This window comes from Macrobrachium nipponense, chromosome 2 (genome assembly GCF_015104395.2).
Source record: "Macrobrachium nipponense isolate FS-2020 chromosome 2, ASM1510439v2, whole genome shotgun sequence".
Classification (NCBI taxonomy): Eukaryota; Metazoa; Arthropoda; class Malacostraca; order Decapoda; family Palaemonidae; genus Macrobrachium; species Macrobrachium nipponense.
Window position 1 is genome coordinate 45,839,483 of NC_087201.1, and position 20,331 is coordinate 45,859,813.

Genomic DNA, 20,331 nt, shown 5'->3' on the forward strand with positions numbered 1-20,331 from the left:
AATAGCATGGTGGAGTACATCCTATTATGCACCTCTACCAAATAAAGTGTGTGCTTCATATGTGAGAATGTTTGAAATGCTCATGTCTCTGGTGCCCAACTTAAATCCCCATTATATCCATTGTGATTTTGAGCAAGCAGTGCACAATGCAGTAAGAGAATGTTTCTAGCACACAATTTTCAGATATAATAAAATTATAAGAATGTTTAAAAAAAATATGTTCTGCATGACTTTTGTCATTTTAGCCAAAATAGGTAAGATTTTTAAAAGAAAGGTTTTCATCTATGATTGTAAAACATCATTTGGTGTTGAACTGTAATCTGTGGTGAATTATCGTCGGCCAATTGTTGGTGGCGAATTGTCAGTGGTGAATTGTCGGTGGCAAATTGACTTATACCCATGTAAATTATCTCTGAAAGATATTCCTTTGTGAGTAGATTGCTTTTGATGGAATGTATATGTTGTCTTTGTGAGATAGTCCTTATGACTTATGTATAAGCACAGGGCTGTGGAAGATGCTGTATAACGTAACATAGTACAGGCGGCCCTCGGTTAGCGACAGGGGTTCCATTCCTAGCCGCCGACACTTAAGTGATTTTAAAGCCTGCAGCTGCCGCACACCTTCTTTCGGCCAGACCAGTTAACAGCGCCCTAGACCAGTCAAACGGTGCCGTAGTCCCGCAATGGCGCAATAAGTAAAATTATATTTATGCAGTATAGTACTATAGAATTTAGTGTACAGTACATTAAAGTATTATAAATACTTACTGTAGTGAAAAAAGCCTAGCTTTAATCCTTTGGATGTCTAGAGTATGTAAAGATATAAGGTTTTATACAGTGTACAGGTAGCTGTAGTGTTCAAGTTACGACAGTTCATCTTACCATAATCCAATTTTTTTAGGGATCAAATTACAATAGCCTAACTTTATCCCATCTTCTAGTTACATAAGTTCAAAAATGGCGAAAGAGAATGATGAAAGTATGGTTTTAACGTTATAATCGTTGCGTAAACGTGTACAGCCATGAACAACCGAATGAAAAACAATTTTTTTTTTTTTTTCTAAGTACAACTGAATTGGATAACCACATCCAATTGGCTTGCAGTATTTCAATCATCGTACTATAGTACACTATTACGTAGTTGTTATAAATGACGTTATGGTTATGTAAAATAGGACTGAGATATCTTAATGTAATAACTTTATTTGCTATAGATCAAAGATCAATATAAATCGAAGATCAATAAGGAAATATACTGTTAAATTTAAACCTAGTTATAGCTGAAGCTGAGAAAACCGTTCAAGCTGCTAATGACCATTATCGTTCATCGGCAACAAGGCTAAAACTCCAGTAAACGTATGCCATCAAACACTACCGTAAATAAAATTGAGATAAAAATAATTTTAATCAAAACTGCTGTGCTTGAAAGAACACATTTTACTGTTGGTTTCATGCCGATATAAGATAAATAACAAAGTTCATATTACGATGATATAAAGGAAAATTGCGAACTGAATCACACAATTTTTTTACTCAATAAACATGCTGCCAATGTAATCTGTTAATGAAAAAAAAAATTAGTTCATAATTACAGTGAGACATATTCAATTCATATTTCCACCTTAAAACATGTCTTATAAGGAAAAATAACCTTGTCTCATATAAGTCAAGTATCTAGATATTCATTTATGATAACTAGAAGCAAGAAAATTTGCTCAGAACTGCGTTAATTATGGCAAAACAAACTCGTATTCACCATCAGCTGATTTCTAAACTAAAACATTGGCCGCTCCGTGGAATACTAGCTTAGATTTACTGTAGTATTTTATAATACAATAATATGAGAATACTACATACAATATTATTGGATACAGTAAAGTAATGTATAACTTTAAAAGATTTATGGAAAAGGTACATATTTACTTTTTCTTCTGTGCTTATCTTAATTTTCGTCACTATGCTATCTACATAGCAATCGCATCTCGAGGTCGTACGGTCATACCTCAGTTTTTCTGCCTGAGTAACAAAGCAAAAAATCAACGGAGTTGCACAGTTATATTTCGTACTTCTATCCCATGGAAAAACAAACAAACTGCAGTGTTGCAAAATTGAATGAATATGCGAGTTTTATCTTTTAAAATCAATTTATACAACAATTGTAAATGTAATTTGTTATAAAAAAGTGATTCAATGATATAAATTAAAATTTTATTATTCGGGTGCAACTGAACAACCTATTGTCTTCATCATGTGAAGGGCTGTTACAAAGACTTCAAATGGACATGCGTACTGCCACTGTATCATATTTATGTAAAAAAATAGAATAAATACCCTGTATTACATTTTTCATACACATTTTAAACATAAAATGCATGAAAACTTATAACAAAAAGCTGAAGTTTCATTATAACAAAACGCTTAAGTTTCATTAACAAAATGAGTTATAATTAGCTCCCAAATTAGTAAAATATAACCACGTGAAGTCTTTGTTAATGCATTTTTTGGAACAGTGGCGGACAAGAACGAACATGAAAAAACATCCTCTGATAACGTGGAGGGCAGTTACAAAGCAACCTTAATTTGTATCATATTTATGTACAAAAACAAAAATACCCTATACATAATATATTTTCATGCACATTTTAAACGTAAAACCATGAACATTTATAAAATCGACACATTGATCGCTAAATTTGCACATTTCTTAACTATATTTTCGGAAGAGCGGCAGGCAGCGGCTCACAAGAACGAACACGAAAAAACATCCTCTTTGATAATGTGAAGGGCAGTTTAAAAAGCTGCCTTTGTATTATATATCTGTGCAGAAAAAAAAATACCTTGTACATAATACATTTTCATACACATTTTAAACATAAAATCATGAACATTTATAAATTGACTTATCGATCGCTAAATTTGCACTTATTTAACTATATTTTTGGCACAGAACAGCATCAGAGGCATATATTTTACCCTAATACCTATGTAATAACTCTCAATAACATTTTTTAATATCATTTGCATAACCTTTTTGGTCTGGACAGTATTTCTACTAATGTATGTACTCGTTAGACATAATGGCTCTAGTGGCGCTGTTAACAGAAAAATTGTGTCATAAAAATACCTCAAAGAATCTTATTCTTTTAATGAATATTTTTGACGACAGCCGTAAAACCGATTCGCCGTTAACTGCGGGCCACCTGTATATACAATACCTATTTAATGTTTTTCTAGTGGATTAACACATTTTTAATGTGTGTATTGTTGGGTGGATGCTTAGATTGAACATATGGAATTAAGGTTTCGTATTCTTAGAATTACTTCACACTGTAATTGATGACCAGTTTCATTTTTAATTCATTGTGGTTGGAGGCTGTAGGATTGTGTAGGTGACAAGGACCTTCCCACTTTTGGGACTAATGGGTACAACTCAGCAGAGAGCTTCTGTTCATTTTCTGCCAGCTCCCGACTAACATTGGTGGTTTTTGTGCTGTCCTTTTCATCATTTGGATATTTGTTCCAGTTTTGGTGGAGTATGCAGCTTTTGTGTGACTTAATATTAGTTATACTGATAGCTTTGGTTAACTTTATTGCTAATTACCTAGGTGTCAGAATCTGGTTCACTTAAGGTAGAATCTTGGGTGAGCCATTTGCATATGAGACGTTTGTTTGGTGGTTTCTGATTGGCTAGTACGGGATCTAGGCAGCTGGCTCAGTGTCTCATATTTTCATCTGTAGCTTAGAAAACTAGCACTATGTTTATATTTCTTCATTTATCGTGTTTGTACAAGATAGGAAAACTTTGGTCATACCATAGGATTCGGTATTTATTGTACAACTAAATCATGATTTGTTGAAATGAAATCAATAAGATGAAACAGGAATTATGAATAAAAATGAAGAGAAAAGCATTTAATACTTTATACCTTTTTTATGAGTAAAAGTAAAGAGAGAAGCATTTGATACTTTGTACCTGCTTTTTCTTATAGTATTTTGCATCATTCAAGCGACCAAGATAAAATAAAACTTGTGCTCTCATACTGTGGCAGAATCACAAGCTAAAATAACAAAAGCAAGCAAGACCCCCACATTTAATTTAACCAATCTGGCTGCCAAAATTACCTTCGGCCACGCTTTCTCCTTTATGTTACTTTTAAGTGCAGGACAGTTGGTTCAACGAAAACCACAGACAACAATTTTACACTCGTACTTACCATTTATGACTGTCTTCAAGGCAAGAAGCTGTGCTGTCCACTGGACAAGGTTATCGAGACACAACCACCGCTGAGAATCATAACAAAACAACCAACCGAGTACTACAACCAACAACGACAAATCACTGCACAGATGGACACCAACAACATCAAAACAACAACCTCACAAGTCCACATACAACCACTCACAAACAACACCAAGAAATCAGAACAGCTCACCAACAACAACACTCAACAACTCACAACTACAACAACTCATATACATACAGCCCAATAGAAACTCACAAACTCAACAACCTTCCAATGCAAAAGCAGAACAAACTCAACAACACAGGGACAACAACTTTAAGCATACTATATCAACCGCAAATCAGATAGCTTGATCCAGAAACACGACACAACTGACCATCAACAATATCCAAGACCGTGGCCAAAAAAGTCTGTCCAGTACAGGCACTGATCCAAGACTGGCTCGGTAACCATTGCTAACTATCCACCCACCACTTTAGCGCTCTCTCTCTCTCTCTCTCTCTCTCTCTCTCTCTCTCTCTCCTCTCTTCCTTCTCTCTCTGCTCTCTTCCTTCTCTCTCTCTTCTCTCTCCTCTCTCCTCTCTCTCTCGTCTCTCTCTCTCTCTCCTCTTCTCTCTCTCTCTCTCTCTCTCTCTCTCTCTCTCTCTCTCTCTCTCCAGAAAAACATATGCACCTAAACACTACCATACAGCAACACCAAACACAAACATGGCACATCAAACCACGAAAACATTTAAACTCAATTATTCCTGACGATTACAAACAACTTAACGATGCTCTCACTTACTCCCTCGTTCTCACTTATGCAACCCTCGAAGGTGTTGTCAAATGTAACTACCATATCACTCTTTCATATTACCTTCCCCATTACATTTGACAACGTCTCCTTACACTTACAACACCCATACTAAATTGCCTTCTGCAACACCCAAGGATGCTCGGATGCAGGCTCACACACTATAAGTATCATTCATTCCCTCAAAGTCATCTATGCCGTATACTTACCCTGAACTACTATTATAGGAGAAACTTGGATGTCTATCCGGTACCGACTAGAAAAGACTAGTTATTCCTCCCCTACCTCCGGCCAAGTAATGTCCCGGGGTCAAAGACCACGCGACCTATGATCCTGTCTTCTCCAGTCCTTTCCTGGTTGCTGTTGCGGTCACATGCTCCAGCTTGTCGTCCGATACCAGCCCGCTTTCCCCATTTTTTTTACCTTTTCCCTGTGTGTTGGTGTGTTTTCCCTATGTGTGTGTGTTTGTGATTGAATCTTTGCAGCGCCGTTGCCCCGATCCTGAGGGTAGGGCTTGTAGGGCTTTTCCATCACCTGTGAAGATTGATGCCCACACTTTGTGTAATAAGTGTCGGTGTCAGCCTTGTTCTTAGGAGGCCGCGTGTGGCGAGTGCGCCTCATGGTTGGAGCATCAGTGAAATCTAGCCTCTACTAAGAGGAAAAAGAAGCCTATATCCCCCTCCAAGAAGGGTGCTTCGGAGGCCCCTCGTAGTAGGAGTGGTAGCTGTGGCCCAGAAGGCCCTTCGCCTTCTCCGGTTCCCATACAAGAGTCGCCTTCTTCGTGATGAGGTTTTTACCCCATACCCTCCCAGCAAGAGGACCTAGGTGAGTCCGTTGCCGGGCCCCCCACCCAGTGTGGGGCCTGAGGAGTCTGTCTCTTTACCTCCGCAGGTTGTGCCGTCTGGGGACACTGCATTCCTGCAAGAGTTGGGTGTGTGGTCGTCTACAGGGTGTCCCCTCGATGGAGGCCCTGGTGGCGGCACTGCGGGCATTGGAGGATCTCCGTCCTGGGGCGGAGTGGCGTGCTCTGGAGTGGAGTGCTCGGCTCGGGCTCCCCGGTGTCCTCCCCAGTGTCCTGGTAGGCTCCACCATCCTGGCCACCTCACCGGAGGTAGGGGATCCGGGTAGACGACAAGAGCCTACAGAATCTTCAGGTGTCCCCCATGGTCTGTGGTTAGGGACCCCTCGTACCCCGGGCAGGTCTCCCGTGCGGGAGGAGGCGTTTCTGTTCTGGGGCCCCTCCTTCCCACCAGCAGGGTCCGCAGGATTCTCGGGTGGTGTGGTCTCCCTCGAGGGGGATCTCCTCTCTCTCTCCCACGCCGACTCTGCCAACCACCCTGCCCGCTCACCCCGGGCCAGGAGCTGTCACAGGAGAGATAAGAGAAGAGGACATTTGTCAGAGGACAGGTTGTCATTGGAGTCTTCGTGCAAGCCCTCCCATAGGAGCTATAGGTCCAAGAGGAGCAGGCGTTTTGGGAGGAGTCGAGGACCTTTCTCCTCCTCCCCAGACCACCATTCCCGTTCGTCCCATCGTAGCCACAATTGCAGAGGTCAGAGTAGGAGCGGTTGCCGTCGGGACGGGTCTCGCTGCAGGCGCCACTGCTCCTGGACCATTCAGTCTCCGAGGTTGGCTACCCCAGTGGCTCTGCGCGGCCCAAGCGGCCCCCACATGGTTCAGATGGGCTCCCTATTGTCTAGAGCCCCTGCTCCTGCCTAACCCACATTCAGAGCAGGGCGCATCATCTCCGTGCTCCCTGGGTGGGACCCTTCCCTCATCCAGAGGGTGGCCCATGACAGCCTCTCCGGCTCGGTTGGAGCCTATCCCCGGGGGCACTTCAGTTGACAGTGGAGTACTCCGGTAGGAAACGGCAGCCCTTCCCCTGTCTCCCCAGCCGGTGGTGGGTCCCTCGACGCCCCTGGAGGACTTTGAAGATGAGGCTTTTGCCCAGGATGGCCTCCAGAGCTTCCTGGAGGGTCAGGGTCCCTTGGACAAATGGTCTGTTTTTTGGAGGATCCTTGGTATCATCCGGACCAAGAACAGATTGGCAGAGCTGACTGCTCCTCCGGACTCCAGGAAGGCGTTGGCAGTTGACTGCCTCGTCGGAGGGCAGGCAGAGGTGAAGCCCTCTATGTCCCTGCCCCAAGCGGTGTACTCTGTGCAGGCTCTAGCCCAAGTGGAAGAAGTGGTAGCTGGTCCCAAGAACTCGTTGAGGGCCCATGGTTCCCTGAAACTCCTCCCAGCAGCTAAGGCTAGGCAGAGGAAGCTGTATGCGCTGGAGGGCATGTCTCTAGTCCTGAAGTCGGTAGAGGGGGCCCTTACCTCCCTTGCCCCTGGTCTCTCGGAGGAGAAGCTCCTGGCAGGTCCGGTCACCTTTTTGCAGGAGGAGGCCATGGCCATGGAATCCATGGCTTGGACCTCTATTCGCTTCGCGTTGTGGCTTGACCTGTGGACTGGGGCTGTGGCTAGGTCTGCCATGGAGCACGATCTCTGGGATGAGGGGGAACTGGCCCAGTTTAAGGAGCTGGTCTTGTCAGGGGGTAAGTCTCTGGGTTTCCTGACGACCCAGTTGTTCATGCAGTGGACTAACTGGGTCTTAAGGTGGAGGGACTCCATTCTAGCTAGGCTCCCGAGGAGCCTACCGGATAGGGAAGCCAAGGCCCTAAGGAACGCCTAGGTTTCGGGCGAATCCCTCTTCCCAGAGCAGTTGGTAGAGGAGGCCTTGGAGTGCTGGAGGAAGGCCAGCCAGGACTCCATCGTTTACAGGGCATCTTCTTGTAGGGAACTGGTCCAACAAAGAGTTCAGGAGCCTTCTAAGGCTAGGCAACAACCCAGACATGGGGCAGGCTCTGCCCCCAACAACCTTGATTCGCCTTCAGGAGGATGGGGAGCGCAGGTGACTCAGCCCTTCTCTTGGGCTCCTCCAGCCCCCTCCTCCTCGTTTAGAGCCAGACCCTCAGCCTCTTGGAGAGGCAAGAGTGGCCGCTTCCCTAGGAGGAAGTAGGTTTCGAGGCCCCCTACCCCACTAAGTGCCATGGGTGGGGGTTTGCCTCTCGAACCATTGGCGGGACTGGGAGGATCTCCTTCCTCGATGAGGAAGGAGATCCCCTTCCTCGATGAGGAGCCTCCCCTGACAGGGGGAGCCCGACAGTGGGGCATTCCAGCCCCGGAGCCCCAGTCACAGGGAGGCCCTTCGACCGGAGGTCCTGTCTCTGCTAGAGAAGGGAGCCCTCCAGCGAGTGGTAGACCACTCTCCAGGGTTCTTCAGCCATCTCTTCCTGGTGGCGAAGGCTTCAGGGCGTGATGGAGACCAGTGATAGAATTGTCTGTCCTCAACACCTTCATTCTCAAGACAGATTTCAAGATGGAAACCCCACGTTTGGTTCTCGCGGCCCTTAGGGAAGGGGACTTTATGATGTCCCTTAACCTCAAGGACACGTACTTTCAGATTTCAGTCCACCCCTCCAAAAGGAAGTACCTCCGCATCAGGTGGGAGGACAGTACTTCCCAGTTCAGGACCCTCTGCTTCGGGCCGTCCATGGCACCGCAGGTCTTCACGAGTGTTCTCTCTCATGTCAGCCTGGGCTCACAGGAGGGGACTCCATCTCCTGCAGTACCTAGACGACTGGTTGCTCCTTTCCTCCTCAAAGGAACTCTTGGAGGCACAGTGGGAGAAGTTGCACCTGGTGCCCACCACCAAGATGGTTTACCTGGGGATGGACTTGGACACTGTAACGGTCAGGGCCTTCCCGTTGGAGGAGCGCCTGATCAACCCTCAGAAAGTAGCAAGTCCCTTTCTGGAAGGGACTCCCCTCCTGGCAAGAGATTGGCAGAGGCTCATAGGCCAACTTGTCTCCCTGGAGAAGCTGGTCGCAAGGCAGACTAAAGCTGAGGCCCATCCAGTGGAACCTGAAGGAGGGATGGACCTCGGGAGACAATTACCCCCTGGAGCTAGTCCCCCCCCTCTCAAGCCACGAGAGAAGCTCTGCGCTGGTGGTTGGACGAGACAAACAGCCGTCAGAGAGTGCTCCTCATGGACGTCCCTCCAGAGATGCTCCTGTTCATGGATGTGTCGAAGGAAGTTCTGGGACCCCCACCTACCGTCATTAATGAAAGGGGAGACATGGTGGAGCAAGAACAACAGCTCCACATCAACAGGTTGGAGCTGCTGACCATCCAGAAGGCTCTCCAGGCCTTCGAGGTCGAAGTGAAGCACAGAATGGTGGCGATCATGTGCAACAACGCCACAGTGGTGGCATACATCAAGAAGCAGGGGGGCCTGCAGTCACGCTACCTGTGCGACCTGGTGGAAACCATCCTAGAGTGGGCGGAAAGCGTAGGAACCTCTCTAACAGCAAGGTTCATCTGGGGGAAGAAGAACGTGATAGCCGATGGTCTCGGCAGATGGGGCCAAGTGGTAGGGGCAGAATGGTCCCTACACCCCTTGGTAGCAGCGGAGTTGATTGGGATGTGTCGCTCCCCCTCCATGGACGTCCATCTTCTGTGGTTGGTGTTGTAGACAGGGTTTCCCTCCAGTCTTCAGCAGGTCGCAGATTTCCTAGTTTTACTTTGCTGAGAGAAGCTCCTCTCTGTATCCACAGTTAAGGGCTATAGGTCTGCCTTGGCCTTAGTCCTGAAACTGAGAGTGGATATATCCACTTCCATGGTGATTTCTCTCCTTATGAGGAGTTTTGAGATGCTTGCCCACCTAGGCAACTCAGCCCTCCTGAGTGGGGGCGTGAATCTCATCTTAAAGTCTTGACTTGTGAGCCTGACGAGCCTCTGCGAGAGTTGTCAGACAGGGATCTGACCCTCAAGATTGTCTTTTTGCTGGCCTTGGCATTGGCGAAGAGAATAGGTGAGCTTTATGGTTGGCATTGGCGAAGAGAATAGGTGAGCTTCATGGTCTGTCTTGTAATGTTAAACACTCTAGGGGTGGGGATCAGTTACGCTCGATTTCACCCGGATTTTGTAGCTAAGACTGAATCCATTGGTCCATAATGCTAGATTCGAGTCCTTTATGTTCCCCTCTCTCGAGGACTTCTGTGGTAATGATCCAAGCGAGATGCTACTTTGTCCCGTTTGAGTACTACGGCACTATCTGAAGGGAACTCACCATCTCTGGCCTGAATGTTGACGCCTCTTTGTTGGCACCAGGGTGACCAAGAAAGAAGTGTCCAAGAACTATATTTCATTTTGGCTTCATGAAGTGATCAAGAAAGCATACTCTTCCGAAGGAAGAGATGACACCGGTACCTTTGGCCCGAGAGCCCACTAAGTCAGAGGTATTGGTCCCTACCCTTGTGTCCTGCAAAAACCTGTCAGTTCCACAGGTATTGAAGGCAGGGGTGTGGGCCAACTAGACAACCTTCACTTCCTTCTACCTTCAGGATATAGCCCATAGGTCCTAGGAAACTTTTTGCTTGGGACCCATGGTGGCTGCTCAACAAGTTATGTAGCTTACCCAGCTGTAACTGGATAAGGTTGCATCTGGCCTTTGTTTACCCGTGTTAATGTAGGTGTGAATGAGAGAGTGACTGGCTTCTCTTCCTCCTGTTGATTCTTCTCTCTCACTGCGGGCAGAGAATCACTGTCATCACTCTGGAATGGGCGGCTGATGCTGTTAAGCTGTTACAGAGCTCCATTCTGTACCCTTCCATAAGGATATAGGAGCATGTACTATCTGTCCCTTCCCTGACAAGGGGGAAAAGGATCTTGGCATAAGAAAAATTCAGTACCTATATATTTGTCTTTTTGCTTCTGACTATAAGGTTCTTGTTTGCTATTCATAAGAGTCTCTGCTTGCCTCCCTCTTATGAATTGGTCCAGAGGTCTGGCCATTGGTCATGCAGTTCCCGTACTCCGATCAATTGGACAGAGGCCTGGTTCCTCTCCTTGCTCTAATGACCAGGAGGGAGACCCTTGGTTGGGTGAACACTACTCTGTTCACAGACACTATCAGATTCCTCCCTCCAATCAGTGTCTTCCTAATGTAAGGAACTAGGGGTTTGTATAACGTATAGGAACAAATCACAATTTGTAAAAGTAAATTGTATTTTTAAATATCTAACTTCCCTGGTAGTTACATATATATAGCTTTAACCCGCCGATTCGTCGCGCGCACGGCAGAAATTCAAAATTCGCGGCTATCGCCGATAGACGGTCAGGTGATCATACCTGTGCTCCCTCTATCCAGGTACCTGGAACCATTCCCATTTGTCCTCAGAAATTCCCTGCCGTCGCTCGGTGCAGCACGTTTGGAAATTTGCTCTTCTTTGTTTGGGTTTGCTACAATTGGTGAAGTACCCATTTCTTGGTTTTTTCGTTGATGGCTTTCGCTGATTTTGGATTATCCTTTGCTTTTCTTTGTGCATAGATAGACTTTGTTGATTTCCGACTTGGATTTTTTCACTGATTTTGGTTTTCTCAAGATGGCTGACTCTGTTGTGAGAATGTGTGTGAAGGGGTGCAAGACCTGGCTTCCAAAAGCCGCTCTTGATTCCCACTCAATTTGTAAGCATTGCAGAGGGCACGTTTGTACTTTTGAAAGTAGATGCAATGAATGTGAGAGTCTGTCGGAGAGAGAATGGAGAGAGTATGATAGATATGTGAGACGTCTAGAAAAAGACAGAATTAGGAGAGCTAGATCTTCTAGTGTTCTTTCTTCTAGATCCTCTGATAATCTGCCCCCTTCTAACATATCTAAGACTAATATTCCTAATCCTGATCCTAAGGTAGTAGTACCAGATCCTCCTACGGAGTCGGAGGTAAGTGAACCAACCATGAAAGATATTATGGCTGCTATTTCTGCCTTAGGTGTACAAGTGAAATCCCTTACTTCGGATAAGGAAGTGATGTGGGGTGCAGTGCGGGGTTTGCAACGCAAATTCGGTGATAGTGATAGTGTAGTGGAGGGTGCGTCTGTTCGTGTCTGTCATGCTCCTAGCCCTAGACCTCTTCCATGCTCCCCAACCCCTGGGAGAAGGAACGTCGACAGGCTAAGGGAGGTGAGAGACGTTGAACAGCGAACGGACGTCCCTTCGAGGGATCCTGTTGAAGCATCCCAGGACGCTCTCCCTCGCCACAGGAAAGGTGAGATGAGGAAGTGTTCGTCTTCTGATGACGCAAGACCTCGACGCGGTTGGCATCAACCCTTAGAGTCTAGACCCCTCAAGAGACGCAAGTCCCCCGTGGCGTTACAACAACCGTCGTGCAGTAATTGGAGCTCGCCGGAGAAGTTCTTGTCGGAGGAGGACGACGCATCCGCTCCGAAACAGAGACGCATGACGCAGCTCTTCGGAAGAAGGAGACGTTTGCTTTACATCGGTGCACGCTTCTCCCCTTCCCCCGGACTGGGAGGTGTCGCAAGGAGTGTCTCCACCTCTTCGACAGAAGATCGCTACTAGTGTCTCCAAAGTGGTAGACGTGCAGGCAGTGCCACCTCCAGTTATTCCCTAGCAGAAAGAGGCACCGCAAGCAGCGTTCTTGTCGGGACTTCAACAGTCCATTTCGTCCCTGTTTGACGTCTTCAAGTTGCAAGGACTAAGAGAAGAGACGCACAAGAGAGAACCCAAGGACGTTAACAGACCAGTCAAGAGGATACGATCGGAATCGGTACTGAGAGACGCTTACTGTCAGCGAGACGCGGACTCGCTGCAAGCTGCAGCGATTGTAGACGCTCCCTTGCAGCAAGCTGGACGCGTGACGCTCTGTCGCAGGCTGCTGGACGCAGTCAGGACGCATACAGACAGGACGACGGACGTGATTCGCCTGCTCGTTTGACTTCGGATAACGTCAATCCGCTGGAAGAGATCTCGGACGACGAGACGCAAGAAAATCTCCATGAAGCGGATCTCAAGAGGTTACTTGCAGTCTTGGCAGACTTGTATCCGTCAGACTTCCAGCAAGCAGTTCCTCGAAGTCCACCCTCGCAATTTTTGAAGGGTAGACCTCAGAAGTCTTCCTCCTTCAGGAAGATGGTTTTGGCCAGATCGGCCAAGAAAGCTTTTTCTACTTTTGAATGAATGGATTGTCAAGAAGAAGGAACAGGGTAGGACAACTTTCTCCTTCCCCCCTACGAGATTGGCGTCTCGATTGAGCGTGTGGTACGAGACTGGGGAAGCTCTCGGCTTGGGAGTTCCTGCCTCCTCCCAAGGGGACTTTTCCAGGCTTGTAGACGCATCGCGTAGGACTGCTATGTCCAAGGCTAAAGTTATGTGGTCCGGTTCAGAAATAGACCACTTGCTGAAAGGCATTTTCAGGACCATTGAAGTCTTCAGCTTAATGGATTGGACTCTCGGAGCTCTCGCTGATGTGTCGGACGGCAAGAACGAGACACAGATGCATCTTATTGCCTGTCTCGATAAAGCGGTAAGGGACGGTACTGTCGAGCTAATGGCCCTTTTTGCAGCTGGCATCCTTAAGAAGAGGACTATGTTTTGTTCCTTCCTTTCGTCAGGAGTGACTCTGGCACTGAAGTCAGAGCTTTTATATGCTCCGTTAACTAAACAGCTATTCCCTTCAGAGCTGGTAAAGGACTTGTCGGCTGCTCTTGCGCAACAAGCGACGCAAGACTTAATCACCAGGACTGCAAGGAAGGTTCTTCCGGCTAACTTTTTAGCCAGAAAGGAGAAGGAGACTCCTCCCACGCGTCAGCCCTTTCATGGGAAAGCTCTTGCGAGAGGAACCCAGAGGATGGCTGCAGGAGGACAACCTAGGAAAACCCCTAAGCTGCAACATAAAACCAGAAAAAGATTTCGTCAACCTCCAGACACGAGTGGGAGCCAGGCTATCCCACTACTGGCGAGAGTGGAACCTAAGGGGAGCGGACGAGTGGACAATCGATGTTCTGAAGGAAGGATACAAGATCCCCTTCCTAAGGAAGCTCCCTCTTTCGTCAGAGCCGTTAGAATTGACTGCCACTTATTCAGGAAGCAAAGCAACAGCTCTGCAGGAACAAGTCGATCAGATGCTGTCAAAAGCGGCGATAGAAATAGTAGAGGACACCTCTTCGGAGGGATTTTACAACAGGCTATTTCGGGTACCAAAGAATTCGAGGGGTTGGAGACCCGTGCTGGACGTAAGTCCACTGAACAAATTCGTAAGCAAAGTCAAGTTTGCCATGGAGACAGCAGCGTCAGTCCTAGCAGGCACCAGACAAGGAGACTGGATGGTGTCGATAGACCTGCAGGACACTTATTTCCACGTCCCAATCCACCCGAGTTACAGGAAATATCTGAGATTTGTTCATCAGTCAAAAACGTATCAGTTCAGAGCACTTTGTTTTGGACTAAACACGGCTCCGTACGTTTTCACTCGAGTAGTGTTGAACGTGTCCCGTTGGTTACATCTGGAAGGGGTATGGATATCGATGTACCTGGACGACTGGATAATCAGAGCTAAGTCGCAAGTAAAGTGTCTGGAGGACCTGCAAGTAACTATGACGTTAACACAACAGTTGGGGCTTTTAGTAAACCTAGCCAAATCACAGCTGACTCCTTCACAAGACATCATCTACCTGGGGATGAGGATTCAGTCAGTGGTTTTTCGGGCTTTTCCAGCCCCGAATCGCATTCTAGAGTGCTTAAGAAAGGTGAAGCTCTTCCTAGGGAGATGGACCTGCTCGGCGAGGGAATGGATGAGCCTGCTGGGGACCCTTTCCTCGATCTAGCAATTCGTCTCCCTGGGGAGACTGCATCTTCGTCCACTTCAGTATCATCTAGCAAGTTACTGGATGAGAGACCAAGACCTCGAGACATGGATTCCGATTCCTCGGGGAATCAAGAATCATTTGAGTTGGTGGGACGATCCCAAAGAACTTCAAGAGGGCCTCGAACTTCAACAGAAGAACCCCGACCTAGTGTTGTATTCAGACGCATCGGACGTAGGATGAAGGACGAGATCTCTGGTTTATGGCAAGATCATAAAAAAGAATGGCATATCAATGTGAAGGAGCTGGCGGCCATTCATCTAGCTTTGCACTTCCAGGAGGAAGTCAAGAACAAGATAGTTCAGGTCAACGCGGACAACACCACGGCGTTGGCCTACATCAAGAAACAGGGAGGCACTCGTTCGGACTCCCTTTACGAGGCAGCAAAGGATCTCTTATTGTGGGCGAAAGAGAAGAACATTACTCTACTAACTCGCTTCATAGAAGGAGAGAGGAACGTCAGGGCGGATCTCCTCAGCAGAGGAAGACAAGTTCTCACGATGGAGTGGACCCTGCATCACGAGGTATGCAGCAGGCTTTGGGAACTGTGGGGAGAACCGACAATAGACCTCTTTGCGATGCAGAGGACAAAGAGGTTACCTGTTTATTGCTCGCCAGTTCCAGACCAGGAAGCAGTGGCAGTGGACGCCTTTCTCATGGATTGGGAAAGACTAAACGCGTACGCCTTCCCCCCATTCAAGATCCTAGACAGAGTCCTGAAAAAGTTCAGGGAATCGATCAACGCCCGGATGATACTGATAGCTCCGTTTTGGCCCACGAGACCCTGGATCACGGAAGTGATGGAATGGCTGGTGGACACCCCCAGATCGTTGCCCTGTCGGAGCGATCTACTCAAACAGCCACACTTAGAGAGATACCATCAAAATCTCCTCACTCTCAATCTAACTGCCTTTTTACTATCGAAAAACTGGCAAGAGCAAAGGGCTTTTCGAGGGAAGCTGCGAGAGCAATTACAAGAGCGAGGAGGACGTCCACAATCAAGTTGTATCAATCTAAGTGGGACGTCTTTAGAGAATGGTGCAGGATTAGAAACATTTCCTCTTCCAATACCTCTATAATTCAAATGGCAGACTTTTTGTTATTTCTACGAAACCAACAGAAACTAGCGGTTTCTACCATCAAAGGATACCGCAGTATGCTGACATCTGTTTTCCGTCATAGGAACATTGACGTATTGGGGAACAAGGATCTCTCGGACCTCATAAGGTCTTTCGAGACGGCTAAGAGGAAGGACAATCCAACCCCCTCTTGGAATTTGGATGTTGTCCTATCGTTTTTAACTTCGAGTAGGTTCGAACCCCTCGACAGGCTTCATGGAAGGACCTCACCAAGAAGACTCTATTCTTGGTTGCGTTGGCAACAGCCAAGAGAATAGGAGAGCTGCAAGCCTTTAGCAAGAATGTAGGCTTCAGTGGGGAGAATGCAGTCTGCTCGCTGCAACTAGGTTTTCTTGCCAAAAATGAGAATCCTTCTCATCCATGGCCTACATCCTTTACCTCCTAGGGTTGTCCCATTTAGTAGGACAGGAAAAGGAGAGAGGACTTTGTCCAGTGAGAGCCCTAAAGTTTTATATACAGAAAACCAAACACTTAAGAGGACAGACGGACAATCTCTGGTGTTCGATAAAGAAGCCTTCACTACCTTTGTCGAAGAACGCACTGGCGTTCTTTATCAAAGACTTGATAAGGGAAGCTCACCAGACCTGTGATGAGAAAAGCTTCCCAATCCTCAAAGTCAAGGCGCACGAAGTAAGAGCTGTGGCGACTTCGATGGCGTATCGACACAACAAGTCGATGAAGGCTATTTTAGAAGCGACTTTTTGGAGAAGCAAGTATATCTTCGCAGATTGCTACCTCAAGGTACAGACCCAATATGAAGATTGTTGCTCCCTGGGTCGGTACGTTGCCTCCGGCGCCGTAGTTGGAGAAGGTGCTACTGCCTCTTGAACTTGGTATCACAGGTTGTCTGTGAAGGTTGTCGCAACCTTCCACAGTCTGGGATGCAAGTCTAAGTTAGGTTTTTATGGTGTGTGTGTTTTTAGTGTGTTAGTTGGTCAGGTGGTCAGCTCATTGTCCATGGCTTTGCCGGGATAGCAAGGGTGGTGGTCTAGTCATGTTAAGGTCGAGGACCATGTGACAGCCCCCTGGGTAGATCGCTGGGTCTCTCAAGGAATGCAGGCTAATGAGGCAGGAAAACTTTGAAGCCAGCTTCCTTATCAGGTAAGAACCAGATTATTAGTTTCAGCTAAATTGTAGCGATTAATAATTTTACGAATTCCCAACGGTGTTGAGGTTCTCTAACCCACCACCAAAGGTGTCAATCAGCTATATATATGTAACTACCAGGGAAGTTAGATATTTAAAAATGGTATTTTCATTTTAAAATAAGTTTTTAAATATACTTACCTGGTAGTTACATATATATAGCTTTAACCCGCCGATTCATCGCGCGCACGGCAGAAATTCAAAATTCACGGCTATCGCCGATAGACGGTCAGGTGATCATACCTGTGCTCCGTCTATCCAGGAACCTGGAACCATTCCCATTTGTCCTTAGAAATTCCATGCCCCTGTTCTCAGAGGGGAGGAGGGAGGGACCTTTATATATATGTAACTACCAGGTAAGTATATTTAAAAACTTATTTTAAAATGAAAATACCATTTTTCCTAACTACCTGCCGGACAAACAGTTACTGCCTAACTACCTTGTTAAATCTTCAACGGCTGAATTTCAGCATTGTAAAGGACCTGAGGTTTGTATAGTTATGAACAGTACAATTTACTTTTAAAAAAATTGTGATTTTATAATAAAAATATTTTTATATTCCCATTGAGCAATGTTTTAAGATTTGTAACCTGCATTAAAAATTTTACAGACTAGACGGAAAGCTCTTGCAGCTGCTCTCATAGCCCGGGGAATTGATGTAGATGTCATTGGTTGGTCAAAAGTAGGGCTAGTGGTTATGCGCACAGCTAGTAATGCCACTCTTGGTGCAACGACTGAGTATCTGGCTGGCCATTACATGATACAGGTAACTATTATGGTCTTATATTTTAGGTTCCAGTTAAGTCAGTGCTTTCAGGGTCAAGTTATCACATGTTTGTTTTGTCAGGGAATTTTATGTAAAGTTAAGTGTGTTGTATATTTGCCAAAGTACTTATATTCTGGCTACAAAAGGTTGAGACTCAATGATGATTAGACTGCTGCCATATTTTCTTGAACTTGTTCAAAATTTTCAGGAAAAAGGGTGACAATCTGGTAGATTTGGCAGATTTTTTTGAGTGGCACTGCCATTTCCTTGTGTATGGATGATTAAGGGGAGTAAGTGACCATGGGTCACCTCCATTCATCAGTACAAAAGCAAAACACGGTGATCAAAACATTATACTACTTGGACCTTGCTGTACATTTTTCGAATTGCTTAATGCAAAATTTAATTAGGGGGTGTAGGTAATGATATATATATATATATAATAATATATATATATATATTATATATTAATATACATATATATACAGATATATACTACAAATATTACAAATATATATATACATACATAGGATATATTATTATATATATAAATAATAAATTATGGTTTTAAATAAATAATAATAATAATAGTAAATATTAAATAAAATATTATTTAATTAATTAATATATTTAAATTATCTTTTATTATATCTACATCTAATATATATATATATAAATTATTATCTATATCTTATATAACCTCTTGGTTTATATATATTCTAATTTAATATATTATGATCTCTTATATAATATTCATAAAATAGCCTATAATATATATATATATATCTATATAAAAATAATAATATAAATAGTTATATTAAATAAAATAACTAGAATATAAATTGAATAATTAAATATATATAGATTTATTATTATAATATATCTATTAATATCAAATATCTTTATATAATTATCTATTAATATAATATTAATATATATAATTTTCATATATATTATATATTATTTAATTATATTATATATTATATATATATCATATATATATAAATATATATAAATCTATATCATATATATAAATGTAAAATCTCTCTCAATTTATATAAATAATATAAATAATCTATTATATATATAAATCTTAATATATTAATATAATATATATATTTATCATATATATATATATTTTATATTATATATCTATATCTATATATATTAATAAATATATATAAATTCTATAAATCTAAATTATAAATATAAATAAATTAAATATATAAAATATATAAATAGATCAATATATATATACATATATAAACATATCTACGTTATATATATCTATATATATATTATATATATATATATATATTATAATATATATCAATATAAATATAACTATAAATATAAATATAATAATATAAATATAATATATATATATAATAATATATATTATATATATATAATATATAGATACGATATATATAATATATATATATTATATATATATATATATATATATAGGAAATATAAAAATATATATAGATATAAATATATATATAAATATATATCATATAGTATATATTATATCTATATATATAATTATATACTATAATAGTATATATATATATTATATATATATATATATATATATAGATTTTTATATTGATATTGATATTTATATGTATATAGAGTGGTATTTTGTTTGTCGAACATTTCTCTTGTTGAATTTTCTGTTTTTCGAACGAAATTTTCAAGAAAATTTTGTATCGTTTGTCGAACAAATGCTTGTACTTTGAACTGACTGATTATCTGGTTTATACTTGTATTCGATAGCCTACTGGGTCTTATAAGTAAACTGTATTAGAAATTTTTAAATGAACAATAGTATATAGTTTAATGTTAACCATATTCGACAAAATAAATAAAAGTACAGGCAGTCCCCGGGGATATGATGAGGGCTCTGTTCTTGAGACGTGTGTAAGCTGAAAATCGTTGTAAGCTGGAACATGGTAAAAAATCCTAATAAAACCTTACTTATAATGCTTTTGGTGCATGAAACTATGTAAACTGCATTCTTATTGCATTTTTCATTAAAAAAACCTTCAAATATTGATTATTTTGCATTTTTGGGGTCATATTTCTTGTGCCAGATCAGAGTTGTAGGCGCCGTAACCCTGGAACATGCGTCGTAACCCTGGAAATAATAACTGATGAATATAATTTAAAAGCACCTTAACCTCGGAATGTTGTAAGCCGAACCCGTCGTAACCCAGGGACTACCTGTATAAAGCATTTAATATAAAATTTAACTTTCAATATAACATTTTTCATAAAAGATGTATAAAATTGTACGTAACCACAGTGATGTCACACCCAGCTGACTTGAGACTGAACAAGGGAGCGTTGATATGTTTAGGAGAGAAGAAGAGAAAATTAGAATATTATTGTATGTATGTAAAAGCAATAATTCACATAACCCTCTTACGCTGAAGCGGTAAAAAAAAAATTGTCTCCCGTGTGCTGGAGGTGTTTCAGAGTGAGCGCGGAAGCGGAAAAAATATTTTTTTCAAAAAATCACAGCGC

General features: G+C 43.3%; 1 protein-coding gene across 3 annotated transcripts in view; it reads left to right on the top strand.

The window, feature by feature from the left end:
- LOC135220553 (probable 28S rRNA (cytosine(4447)-C(5))-methyltransferase) overlaps window positions 1–20,331 on the top strand; it is a 116,693-nt gene that overhangs the window by 64,958 nt on the left and 31,404 nt on the right. For all 3 annotated transcript variants that reach the window (XM_064257751.1, XM_064257752.1, XM_064257753.1), the window contains exon 6: window positions 17,644–17,799. In XM_064257751.1, coding sequence (XP_064113821.1) covers window positions 17,644–17,799 — 156 coding nt within the window. The remainder of the gene's footprint in view (window positions 1–17,643; window positions 17,800–20,331) is intronic.